We start from the raw sequence: 13,019 nt of genomic DNA on the forward strand, positions 1-13,019 counted from the left end.
GTGTTTAAACGAGGCGTTTCAGGAGGGCGTGGACGAGTCTTAACTTTTATAAAGAATATCTCTTTGAGTTTGAGACTTTAGTCTTTGCAACTTTAGGGATCTTATCTATGCACGAACAGCTTGTAACACTCCAAAGAGAAAGGAAAACTTGTAGTCGCATCATATGACCCCTTTAATGGACACTGCAGATAATAAGTGAACCCTTGTTGCATGAACTACTGTAGTACCAAATTTTCATATAAATGTATAGTTCCTCAGAACTACAAAGGTACAGTTGTGATATCATTTCCACCTCAACCAACATTTTTGCCCCTAAACTCTTAAAAATAAAGGGTCCAAAAAGGGATTTTCACAGTGATGCTACAGAGGAACCTTTTTTCTTTTTTTTTTATCCCCAATTAATCTTTTTTTCCAATGAAAAGGTTCCAGGGATGTTAAAGGTTCTTCCTGGAACCATAGATGCCAATAAAGAATCTTTATTTTTAAGAGTGTAGTAAGTATTTTATTTTTTATTTTTTTACTCTTTTTAACAACAGTGTCAATGAAATGCACAAGATATGAGAAATATGAGATGTGTGAGGAAAAGAAAAATGTATGTGAATATCACTTGTAATATTTTAACTTACAATGCCAAGACAAATTAAATCCATTTGATTCCAAAAATGATTAAAATATAATTTCCACCATTGCAATTTCTGTCGCATAAATCTATCAAACACAATACATCATTCATGTATGATGTGGTGGAAATGTTCATGACTTTTAGAAAAATTACAAATATTACAAAAGCAAGAAAAGTAATTAAACCAGTACGTGTATGAAATTTGTATGAACATTGTAAAAGTCTTTTATGCATTTTTTAAGTCCACAGGGCCAAAAGTGCTTGAAGAATTTTTATTCACTGACAGCCTTTTAAAAGCAGGCGCACATTTTTTTTTTGTTATATTAGAGCAGTTTTTAAAAAAATTTTTTTACCAGTAACATTTTTCTTTTACCGGTAGATTTCCGAGGTAAATCGAACGCAGCATTAGTGTCCAAGCAGCAAATATTGCAGCATCCAGTCCTCATTATTTCGGGGTGCAACTGCTGTTGAATTGAATGGGAATACTGGGAACATTTTTGCAGTCTCCCTTCATAATTCACATTTAAATTTCTAGATGACAAATCTAATAATACCCTCTACAAAATTATAACAAAGGTGTAATTATAAATATAACAGCATTGGTTATACATCCATGTGGACTGCATAAAGGATATATTGACTGCATATACAGCATAAAAAATATATTATTAAGTACTTTACAAAATTAGTGTAATGTACAAACATAACAAATCGGCTTTACAAATTTTTTTGTTTGTTTAAGATTGGCCTGTAAACTATGAAACTAGCGTGTTATACCACATTGGATCACGTACTGCCTGCATGGTGTTGAATTAATAGGACTGCTGGAACAGCCCTTGGTCACTGCTGCACACTAAATCTGAATATGAATTTCTCTGACATAATCTCACTCTTGCATTATTCATGGGGCAGCAGAGAGACAGACCGAGTGATAGAGAAAGCTGTAGCACGCAGTGGATGTGAGAACCGGAGTGCCTCCCCATCCCTCCCTCAGATTCTTTCATCAACAGATGAACCCACCTGTTTCCCTCCTAAACCTCTCTCTCTCCATCTCTCCCTCTCACACTCTTTTTCTCACCCGCTCCCTCTCTCTGGTCTGCTGTCTGTCCTCACATCCTGTGGATCTTCGTGAAGCCGATGAGTGAGTTTCTCTCGGGGAGGAGGAAGGAGAGGGGGCGGCGTGTATGATGTTGTGTATCTGCATTCTGGCTGCAACCGTGCTTTCCATTCGCACTTAAATCTGTCAAGATTTCTCCCCTCCTCGCACATGAGATCAGTGCAGAAGTATACTGGCACTGTTGGGTAGAGAGAGAGCAAGAGAAAAGGGAGAGACAGAAGGAGAGAGAGAGGGAGAGAGCGGCTGTGTGTGCCTGAGACTGCGCAGTGATGCCTTGGCAGCTTCGGGAACCAGGCGCACATTCGTTTCAGTAATCTCCTCTTCTTCCTTCTTCCAGGCTTCGGACGAGGAGATGCAGACCATAAGGTAAGCGACTTCACCTTTCTGTCTTTTTCTGTTCCTCTACCCCTCTCTTTCTTCTATCCCTGATGCCTGTTAAAGCACTTTAAAGCAGGACTGCAGCAGGAATTCACCTTCGCAATGATGCCCGCATTCTCCACCAGAAAACGGGGGGTTAGCTGGTTCGAAAGCTCCTGTCTGTTCTGGAAGCTCAGTTGTTTTGGTTGGTAACGTGTTGTGGATCACATCCGAGTGTTCTCGAGTAGTTACATTTGCTTTTCACGATGTGCATGTATCGTTTCCCTCTTTCCTGAGGAAATAGATTTATCGGAGAAGACCTGTAGAGATGTAGAAAGCCACATAATGGCCATTCCCAAACTGAACGGCACCTTTCCATTGGCTGGAGAATATTCAAGCCATGCATGTGCTTTCATCAGATCGCTGTTCCCTAAGGTGACATCAGAGATGGGGCTTCGGAAATTATTTATGAGCATGCTAAGCGTTTACTGCCGCTGCTGTATATTATAGTATAGAAGTCATGTTGGGGGAGAAAAGGTATGACTCAAGCTCTGTGGGGGAGACGGATTTATTGGGGGTTCCCCCTCCTTCGCATGAATTATTAATAGATTACAAGGCGAAACAGAAATGTTTCAAATCATGCTGATGGAGTTCAGCTGGCTTGTCTTTGTGTTGCTAAGAGAAATGAAAAACCGAAAAACTCTTGTCACAGTGGATCGTCACGATTGGCAGAGATGTCCGTTTGCAGAAAAGCAGTCCGACATTCATTTCCTAAAACATTTCCTGCCTGTTTAAACATGCCTATCTGAACTATTTGCTAATTAAATAAACTGCAATGGATACATTAAAATGCAAACAAATATTGAAACAGACTTAATCATCCATGTGGAATCTTATTGGGGATGCAGTTTTTAATGTAGAATCTAGTATAGGTGATGATTTAAGTTCACAGTGCACTAAAATATAATCTGTGAAATTAACATTTCTGGAGCTGGATTGAAAAATAATTTTAATTAGTTAAGAAGTGATTGTTGGTTAGCTCCATAGGTGATGTTGCTGCATTGTGTGGAATAAGCGCATGCAAAGGGTGCGAAGGTCTGAATCATTATGTCAGCGATGATTCTGCAAAGGTGGTACATGAGGGCTGATGGACACAATATGCAAACATAAGGTGAAACACCAATTATCATCCCATTTTTTTGCAAACGGCCAGCATGGCCTTGACCCCTCAGTGCAGCAAATCTGATGTAACACACTGAAATTGCTTCTTCTTGGTCCTTTTCTCTTCTTCTATATAGTAAAAAAGGAAGAGATCCATTGACGTTTATTTCAGGTATTAAATTTAAAAGACAGGAAGTAACATTTCTACAAGTGACCATATGATCTTTTTGTATATAAGTGAGTGAAATTCACAAGCATGTCAAGAACATGTCCACCTCATTTTCACCCCAAAATAAAAAAGCATGTAGAAAATGGAGATTATATTCTCTACCTATGTTTTTTTTTTATTTGAATGTATCATTTAATTTATATTATTTAGATCATATATAATAACAAGTGAATTATTTTATTATATTATATTATATTATATTATATTATATTATATTATATTATATTATATTATTTTATTTTTGGTTGTGACATTTATTTTTATGACAATTAAGGGCAACCCCACAATTGTAATTCTCATTATTCTCACTGATGATTCTCATTAGATTCCAATTACTGTTACACAGCAAAGAAATTCATCCTGTCAAGTCAAGTCAAGTCACCTCTATTTTATATTTTACATAGCGCTTTTAACAATACAAATTGTGTCAAAACAGCTTTACAGTATCAAAATAGGAAAATAGTGTGTCAATGCAAAAGGACAATAGTAAACTCAATTTTCAGTTAAAGGCAGTTCATCATTGAATTCAGTGATGTCATCGTCCAGCTCAGTTCAGTTTAAATAGTATCTGTGCAATCAAGTCGACGATATCACTGGAAATTAAGTGTCCCCAACTAAGCAAGCCAGAGGCGACTGCGGCAAGGAATTAAAACTCCAAAACCTTGGAAGAAACCAGGCTCAGTCGGAGGGCCAGTTCTCCTCTGGCTAGACGAAACCAACAGTTCAATTCCAGGCTGCAGCAAAGTCACATTGTGCAGAGGACTCATCTGGTTCCTGTGGTCTTGTCCCGGTGGCCGTCTAGGAGACTAGGTCTTCACTGGGGATCTGTCTCTGGGGCTCATCTAGTTGTCCTGGTCTCTGCTGACTTTCAGGGCTGTAGAATAGGAAAAGAATCTGCCGCCCGCAGTTGATTTTGATATTCTTGGTATTATCAGATGGCCATTATTTTGAGATTGCAGCGGACATGAAGGTCTATAATGCAATAAGCGCTCACTCAAATACTGAGGTGCTAAACCACTCAGGGCTTTATAAGTAATAAATATTTATATATATATATATATAATGGTTGCTACGCCATTGAATGTCATCAATGTAGCACTAAAAAGTGACTTTTGATTGTACAGCAGCACAGTTAGTCTTCAAAACTGTTGCATATGATCACTCTGTTGGTTTTAGTGTATGCTGCTTTGTGTATTTAGTCTATCAGCTGAATAATATCTGCAATGACGTGGCTGAAAACAATCCATGTTTTGCAACCTTGGGCTCTGATGTTCTCTGTCTGTTCTGAAGAGTTGTTTATTAAATTTTAAATCAATCGGTGCTGCTATTTTTAACATGTGTGAGCTCGTCTGTTCGCTCTTGTATATGTACATATCCCCGCATGTTCAGAAATTTCTACGTACCATTCAGCCTGCCAACATTCAGCCTTGCAGGTTTAATATTTTATAAACTAGCAGATCCCTGCATCTCAGGGGCATTCTCTCTCTCTCTCTCTCTCTCTCTCTCTGTGTGTGTGAGTGTGTGTGTTTATTTCATCTGTTGTATATTACATCAAAATAATAATAATGAAAAATATTTTCTGGACAAATATATTTTGTTGGAAAAAAATATGCATATGTTTTTAGGACCCTTTTTTGCATTGTGAAGTTATTGTGATATTACATATATATAATATACAGTATGTACGTCATTCATATATTATGTATTTTATTTTAAATTTGATGTATAATAGGACCTACTTTAATCATAATAGGACATGTACTTTGTGAGATGCTGATATCAACCATTATTGGTTTTGAAAATACCAAACAGTAGGTGATAGGCACTGATGAAAACCTTAACTTAACCGAAAGCTTCCTCCGAGACGGCACAATTCATCTCATTCGGCGTCATGACAAGATGTCATCCCAAACTTTCCTATTCTAGTTTTCAAGCAATTTTCCACAAAAATTAATCTAAATCCCACAGCAACAATGACTCCCAGTTGATTTGCTGGGCACCATGACACATTTTATCATGGCCCTCAGCGCGACGTGTCGCTGCTGCTTCTTGGAATCCCATTCCACCCATCAGATTTCCGTTGCTCATCCTCAATTCTACCCGGATAGACTGTCCTGATTCTTCTCCTCTCCGTTTATCTGCCATCTGCAGGCCGCATAATCCACTTATGTGTCCTGTCTGGACACATTCTTTCTTTATTATAAATTAGCATAGGTTAAAAAGAAAGTACAACAAACACTACCATAATGTATAAATATTTTGTCTTTGAAATATATCAAAAGCAAAAATAAAGTTTAAAAAAATATCATTTTATATTAGAATTAGGTGAATAAGCTTACTGCATTGCAAACAAATCTGAATATAAAATAGGTTTTATTTTGTTTGCAGAAAATGTGTATAATTTCTGTATAAATTGTATAAATAATGTATAAATTGATTCAGTCACATTGTGGTGAGATATACTGTGTATGGAAAATGGGTGCCTGCATGGTTAGTCATTTCAAAATGTAATATTGTAGTTTTGTAATACAGTCTGCAATATATGATACGTTTAGAAATACATGCATACACACACACACACACACACACACACACACACATATATATTTTGTTGGAAAAAAATATGCATATGTTTTTAGGACCCTTTTTTGCATTGTGAAGTTATTGTGATATTACATATATATAATATACAGTATGTACGTCATTCATATATTATGTATTTTATTTTAAATTTGATGTATAATAGGACCTACTTTAATCATAATAGGACATGTACTTTGTGAGATGCTGATATCAACCATTATTGGTTTTGAAAATACCAAACAGTAGGTGATAGGCACTGATGAAAACCTTAACTTAACCGAAAGCTTCCTCCGAGACGGCACAATTCATCTCATTCGGCGTCATGACAAGATGTCATCCCAAACTTTCCTATTCTAGTTTTCAAGCAATTTTCCACAAAAATTAATCTAAATCCCACAGCAACAATGACTCCCAGTTGATTTGCTGGGCACCATGACACATTTTATCATGGCCCTCAGCGCGACGTGTCGCTGCTGCTTCTTGGAATCCCATTCCACCCATCAGATTTCCGTTGCTCATCCTCAATTCTACCCGGATAGACTGTCCTGATTCTTCTCCTCTCCGTTTATCTGCCATCTGCAGGCCGCATAATCCACTTAAGACATAATTATTCCCCGCTGTTTGCAAGTGGGTGGCTGGTGGAAGGAGGGATGATGTGAGATTGAAAGTGAGAGTGAGAGATAGAGGGCGAAAGAGACAGAGAGGGTAACAACAAATCAAGTCAGCGCAGATAAATGACTGGATTGTGCCATGTGTGAATTTCAGGGCTTTTCTTTCTAAAGTCAGAATGAAATGGCATTCACAAATCGTTGTACTTCCATAATGTGATGTATTTCAGATTAAAACAAAATAGTCAATGAGAAAAACAAATGTAGGGCAGGACTTGGTTTGTATCCATCGGGAATTGAGTGGATTGTTTAAAGTGGCCAGTGGTTTCATGCCAGAAAGGAGCCAGACCTGAATGTGAGTTTACATATGATTGGAGGAGTACTTCCGACTTGACTTTTTTTTTAGGAGGTTTTTTGGCTGGGAACGTGGAGACTGAAGGTTTTGGTTGTTTTGGCTATGACAGTATCCTGAAGTAATGTGTAAATAACTATTTACCTCCTACTGGTTAACGTTAACAGAGTGCTGCAGTCATAACGTTAACACCCAGAAGACTAATTCGCCATGCGTTCCCTCAAGATTTTCCTATGGGATTTTATAATGGGTTTTTTCATATCCTGAGTAATAAAAGGTCTGTGGACTTGGACGCTTTTTGTATAACACAAACTGCAAACTCACACCCCAAACGTTCTTATGTAGTTATAAAGATTTATGATTTTTAAAATAAACATGCTTAAAAAATTTACAATTACGAGAAACTTTCCTTTAGGAAGATTTTGGTCACACTTTAGTTTGGGGACCAATTCTCACTATTAGCTATAACTTATGCCTCAATAAACTCCTAATTTGCTGCTTATTAATAGTTAGTAAGGTAGTTGTTAAGTTTAGGTATGGGGTAGGTTTAAAGGATCTAAAATATATGTGCTTTATAAGTACTAATAATCAGTCAAGAATATGCTAGTACTATGCATGCTAATAAGCAACTAGTTAATAGTGAAAACTGGACCCCAAACTGAAGTGTTACCAAGATTTTTCCTATAAAAACTTTTGGTAACACTTTATTTTATGGTGTCATTGTTACACATTACATGTACTTACTATAGTAATAACAATAAAGTATGTATAATTACAATAACCTATTAATATTATTCCATACGTAATTACACTGTAACAAGGACACAGTGATGAAGTGCAACCGAACTTTTTTCTTCTTTGGAATAATGTGTACTGATGAATCATGCACATTAAAACCATGAGCGTGTATTGAGAACATTTTGCAAATAGCTACTGACTGTGACTAAATTATTGAAATGATTTCAAATCTAGCTGCCGTTGGTGACATTTGGGAAAATTGTGAGTGTGTTTAGATGTGGTAGGGCATAGCACGATCCAATTCTTGAACAAATGACCATATTCTGACCAATTCTTTGTAATGAATCAGTGAAATAGATTCAAGAAACAGACTCAAACTCACTTACGAGTTAGCAGTTTGAATTAGACTCTCTCAGTAAGTGAACTATTACTGTCTGCTTCACAGAACCGTGAGTAATTGTATTTTTTTTATGTGACAGTAGAGACATTACAAAAGATTTCTATTTTTAAAAAAATGCTGTTCTTCTCAACTTTCAATTCACCGGAGAATTACTACGGTTTTCACAAGAATATTAAGCAGTGCAACTGTTTTCAACACTGATAATAATGATAAACATTTTTTGAGCAGCAAATCAGTATATTAGAATGATTTCTGAAGGATCATGTGACACTGAAGACTGCAGTAATGATGCTGAAAAATCAGCTTTGCTTTATAAGAATAAATTACATTTTAAAATATTTTAAAATGGAAAACAGTTATTTTAAATTGTAATAATATTTCACAATATTACCGTTTTTACTGTATTTTTAATCAAATAAATGCAGCCTTAGTGAGCATAAGAGACATATTCTAAAAAACATTAAAAAATTTACAGACCTCAAACATTTAAATGGTATTGAATATCTTAGGTTTGTGAGACTTACATCAATCTACAGTATTTACTGTTTTTTTTTCTCTCTAAGACAAACATGTAATTAAAGATACATAGTCACATCATAGTTATTGTAATCAATTAATAATGGTATTTAAAAAAAAAAAGATACAAATATTATTGTTGTTAATGCAATTAATGTTATTGTTTATTATATGAGATCAAGTTGTTTGGTCTCTCGCAGTGTTGCCAAGTCTGTAGTTTTCCTGCAGAGTTGGGCTACTTTTACACTGTTATTGTAGGTTGTTTTATTTTTAGTCTGTGGGTTGAAGCGACCCCCAATCCCCCCTTTTGACTGGATTTTGACCCGGAACGCAATTGGGATAGTTTTCCATTTTGATTCCATGTTGTTTGGTTGATCCACAGACTTTGCGATGTGTATGTAGGTCCATGAGGATATGTGTGGTGCATCATGGGATGTATGTCAGTGCAGCTATGTGTGTGTCTGCATTGAGGGGGCTGAATACAAAGTGGAGGTGAGATGCGAGGCCGTTTCACACCTCTCGTTTTTCTGTCGCTCATTCCTTTCTTCCATCTCACTCCTGCCCCTCTAATCTTCCAGCTCCACTTGTCTTTCATTCCCTCCCTCGTGCCTCTAAAATGTCAGCTGCTCTTTCCGAAAGATCAAATGCAGCCAATGCAGCGGCTGCAGCCCCCCGTGATATAAGCCGCATTGACTTCCATGGCCTGCTGTGGGAGTATACTTGCCCCTTGTGATGTGGTAAATGTTCGTGGGTGAGGATTTAGGGAGATGCGTTATATTGACACCCTGCGGTGATTCAGATGGGAGAGAAAAAAAAATGAGTGTGCGATGAGTCAGAGGCGGGGGAAATCAAAGAGAAACGCATAATCAATTGTCACAAATATCTCTCCATCCTCACCTGATAAGACTGGATGGAAATAGGCAACAGGAATACAGGAAAAATGATGTCTTTCAGTGCAATTATTTATTCAAAAATAAAAACAGAAGTAAAAAAAAACACACAAAGCACTTTCCTTGAAAAGGGTTTAATAAATCCCATTATTACATTTATAAAGCATTGGAGGCATAAATAGTGTGTGTGTGTGTGTGTGTCTGTGTGTGTGTGTTTTTATTCTGCAAAGTATTAGATATGTTGGATTATCTACTAACTCTCTTAACTATTCACAGGGTTATTATCATTATCTAAAACTAAAACCATAAAAAATTATTTAATTTAAATTAACATTATAAAATATTTTAGTTCAGCTAGCTGTCAAGGCAACTTTTTTCATTTTTATTTAGTTTAAATTAAAGTAAATTAAAAAAAAACTAAAACTTAATAAAAACTATATAGACATTTAAGCAAATAAATAAAACAATACAAAAAAATTACAATAAAAATTACAAAATACACAACATATAAAACTTACTAAAATGTTAAAATGAAAATAAAAAAACTGAAAATCTAAAAATAAAATCTAATTCAAATAGTAACAAAAACTATAATAGTATATCAATGATACTAAAATAACACCAACTAATAGATACTGTATGTGAGATTAAAACACGCCACATAATTACACAGAAATTCTTGTATATTTAAAAATGGATGTTAATCAAGATGAACAAATATGTGAAAAAGATTAATGATACCTAATTTAGAATGTAGTACATGTTAAATGGTAATGTATACTGTAACCTGGTTGTAAATTGTTTGGAATCACAAAATCATAATCCTCATTATACATCCCAAAAACATTTCCCCCCACCACTTTTAGAGTAGAGGTGCCACCCTTTAAAATTAAAACGACAAAAAATGATCAAAATGATACAACAATGCAATAATCTTCACATATTCTGTTAATATGTAATTCATTTTAGCAAAAATGTCTCATTTTAATTGTCCAAAAAATGTCATATTTTGCCATGTGTAACTGCCGTAAGAGCTGTGGGTGTAAACCTCACCATCATAAAGACCATGGCCTTTAGCCTCCTTGTTAGAGCGCCCGCTTCCCACGCCGGAGACTGCGGTACGAATCCCGCTCGGAGTGAGGCGAAGTAGAACCGGTTACTTTTGGTGCCGTGACCCGGATGGGAGTGAGGTTCAGTGTTTAGCCTCCTTGTTAGAGCGCCCGCCTCCCATGCCGGAGACCGCGGTTCGAATCCCGAAGTAGAACCGGTTACACATGTATCGCAAGATGAGTCCTTTTAATAATGACAAACAAGAATTGATACCATTTGAACCCATACATGGTGGAAGTGAACAATCTCATTCACTGTTCTCAAACAAATTGTAACTGCATTCAAGCTTTAATCTCTGAAATACAGAATAATACAGTGAAATTGTGCTATTTTATGACAGCTTAAAATAACCGTTTTCTGTTTTAATATATATTTAAAATGTAATTTATTCCTGTGTTGCAAAACGGAATTTTCAGCATCATTACTCCAGTCTTCATTGTCACATGATCCTTCAGAAACCATTCTAATGTGCTCGATATTTTCAACATAAGAAATGTTGAGCACCAAATCAGCATATTAGAATGATTTCTGAACAATCATGTAACACTGAAAGAGATATTACTCTGTTATTGTATTTTCGATTAAATAAATACAGGCTTGCTCCGCATAAGAGACTTCTTTCAAGAAAACAACACATTTAGCATGTCCCAAATCTTGGTAACAAATTTAGCAAAAATGACAGACTTCATCTAAAATACATTTTCAATAGCTCATATAAGATATAGTGAGGCTGGCAATCCTTTTCTGAAGTTTAAGCACCTCTATTGAAACTTTTGAAGAGTTTTGGGCCTTGTTTCGAACCCTATTAGTGGAAAAGGTGCCATAAATGTGTGGTATAAATATTCCCCGAGCTGCAGCACTCTATAGATTAACTTTTACGCACACGAAGGTTCTGCATGTGAATGTTTTTCACAAGCTGTCTCATCGCGTTCCTACCTTAATTCATCTCGTCGCTCACAAACGCACCTGTGTGAGGGACCTCCAGTCACACCGAAACATCAGCACAGTGGCATCGGCCCAAAGAGGTTAATTAAGCCTGTTGCCGCACGCTCATTCTCGCCGTGACAGATTCATGCATGAAGCTTCGAGATGAATCGCAAGTTTGATGAGACTGTTTTAATTGCTGTCGCTATTATGTTGTAAAATGATTGCAAGCGCCACCCGCCACTCTCTTTGCTCTGTTGGCAGGATCTCCAGCGGTCTGTCAGGGCTGCAAGGGAAACGTGCAGACTCAAGCAGGAATAAGTGGAATCCCTGTTAGGGAGCAGAGAATTTATACACAGACCTTCATGAGAGGTGGTCTACTGCGAAAAACCATGAAAAAGATATATATTGGAAAAACAGCCCTTAAAACCTCTCGAAATGGTTGTAAACATCAGAAAAAGAGGTAAGACGCTCTCTCAACCCCGTCGTCCGCCCACCACAGTCATCCCATCAACCATGTGCATCTCCGTCGAGTGCTGAACTGTAACAGATTGACCATCATGAGTGCTGTTGCTACAAGTGTTGACCAATGAATATGCTATTGTACACACATGCAGGACGTTAATCATACTCTATATATATATACACACATATATACTTGTCAATATACAGTGGGTAACGTGGAACAAATCACGCAGTGTCATATACAGACTATGATCAGTGTAGACATTGACACACCTAAATCTCATCTCCTTCATATGGCAAAATTCATATGTAGAAGAGACCGGGCTAGTTGTCACATATATCTCAGCAATTGTTAAGTTTTGAGTTGATAGTACACACTGCATATTATATATAAGGAAAAAAGGGATATAAATGATATAATGAAGGTAGATTATAACTGAAAGGTTGAACTGAGTTCTTGTAAAAAAAAAAAAATAATAATAATAATAATTGTGGCAAGCCACCTTGAAAAATATAGACTGGAGAAAAAAATTATACTAGCATCGGTTGTCCAATACTGTATAAAATACATTAATATGGAGACGTGAAAATATATTTAGGATTTCAAATTTTAATGTTATGTGCAATTATTCACAATTATTTACAGAAATATGTGCTATTAATTTTTTATCAATTGATAGCCCTATAGTTTTTACTATTTCGTTTTATGATTTTTTTTTGTAGTTAACTAACTAGTTAACTTGCAAATTAAAATGACTTTCAATGTTCAAATTTTAGCGCTATGTGCAATTATTTGCAGAAGTCTGTGCAATTAATTTTTCTTTTATCAATTGACAGACCTAGTTTTTACTATTTCATTTCATGTTTATTTTATCATGGTTATTTTGGCTAAATGGCTAAATATATGCTGCGTATATATATATATATATATATATATACATATATAT

At 36.1% G+C, this 13,019-nt stretch overlaps 1 protein-coding gene across 3 annotated transcripts in view; it reads left to right on the forward strand.

Annotated features, from left to right (window-relative positions):
- LOC107712433 (brain-enriched guanylate kinase-associated protein) overlaps window positions 1–13,019 on the forward strand; it is a 37,309-nt gene that overhangs the window by 14,215 nt on the left and 10,075 nt on the right. For 2 of the 3 annotated variants that reach the window (XM_016517692.1, XM_016517689.1), the window contains exon 2: window positions 2,077–2,105. In XM_016517692.1, the coding sequence (XP_016373178.1) occupies window positions 2,077–2,105 (29 nt within the window). Of the gene's footprint in view, window positions 1–2,076; window positions 2,106–11,915; window positions 12,071–13,019 lie in introns of those variants that run through there. The other variant, XM_016517691.1, reaches the window with a different exon arrangement.

Source organism: Sinocyclocheilus rhinocerous, unplaced genomic scaffold (assembly GCF_001515625.1).
Source record: "Sinocyclocheilus rhinocerous isolate Xijiao unplaced genomic scaffold, SAMN03320098_v1.1 scaffold2613, whole genome shotgun sequence".
NCBI classification, from domain to species: domain Eukaryota; kingdom Metazoa; phylum Chordata; class Actinopteri; order Cypriniformes; family Cyprinidae; genus Sinocyclocheilus; species Sinocyclocheilus rhinocerous.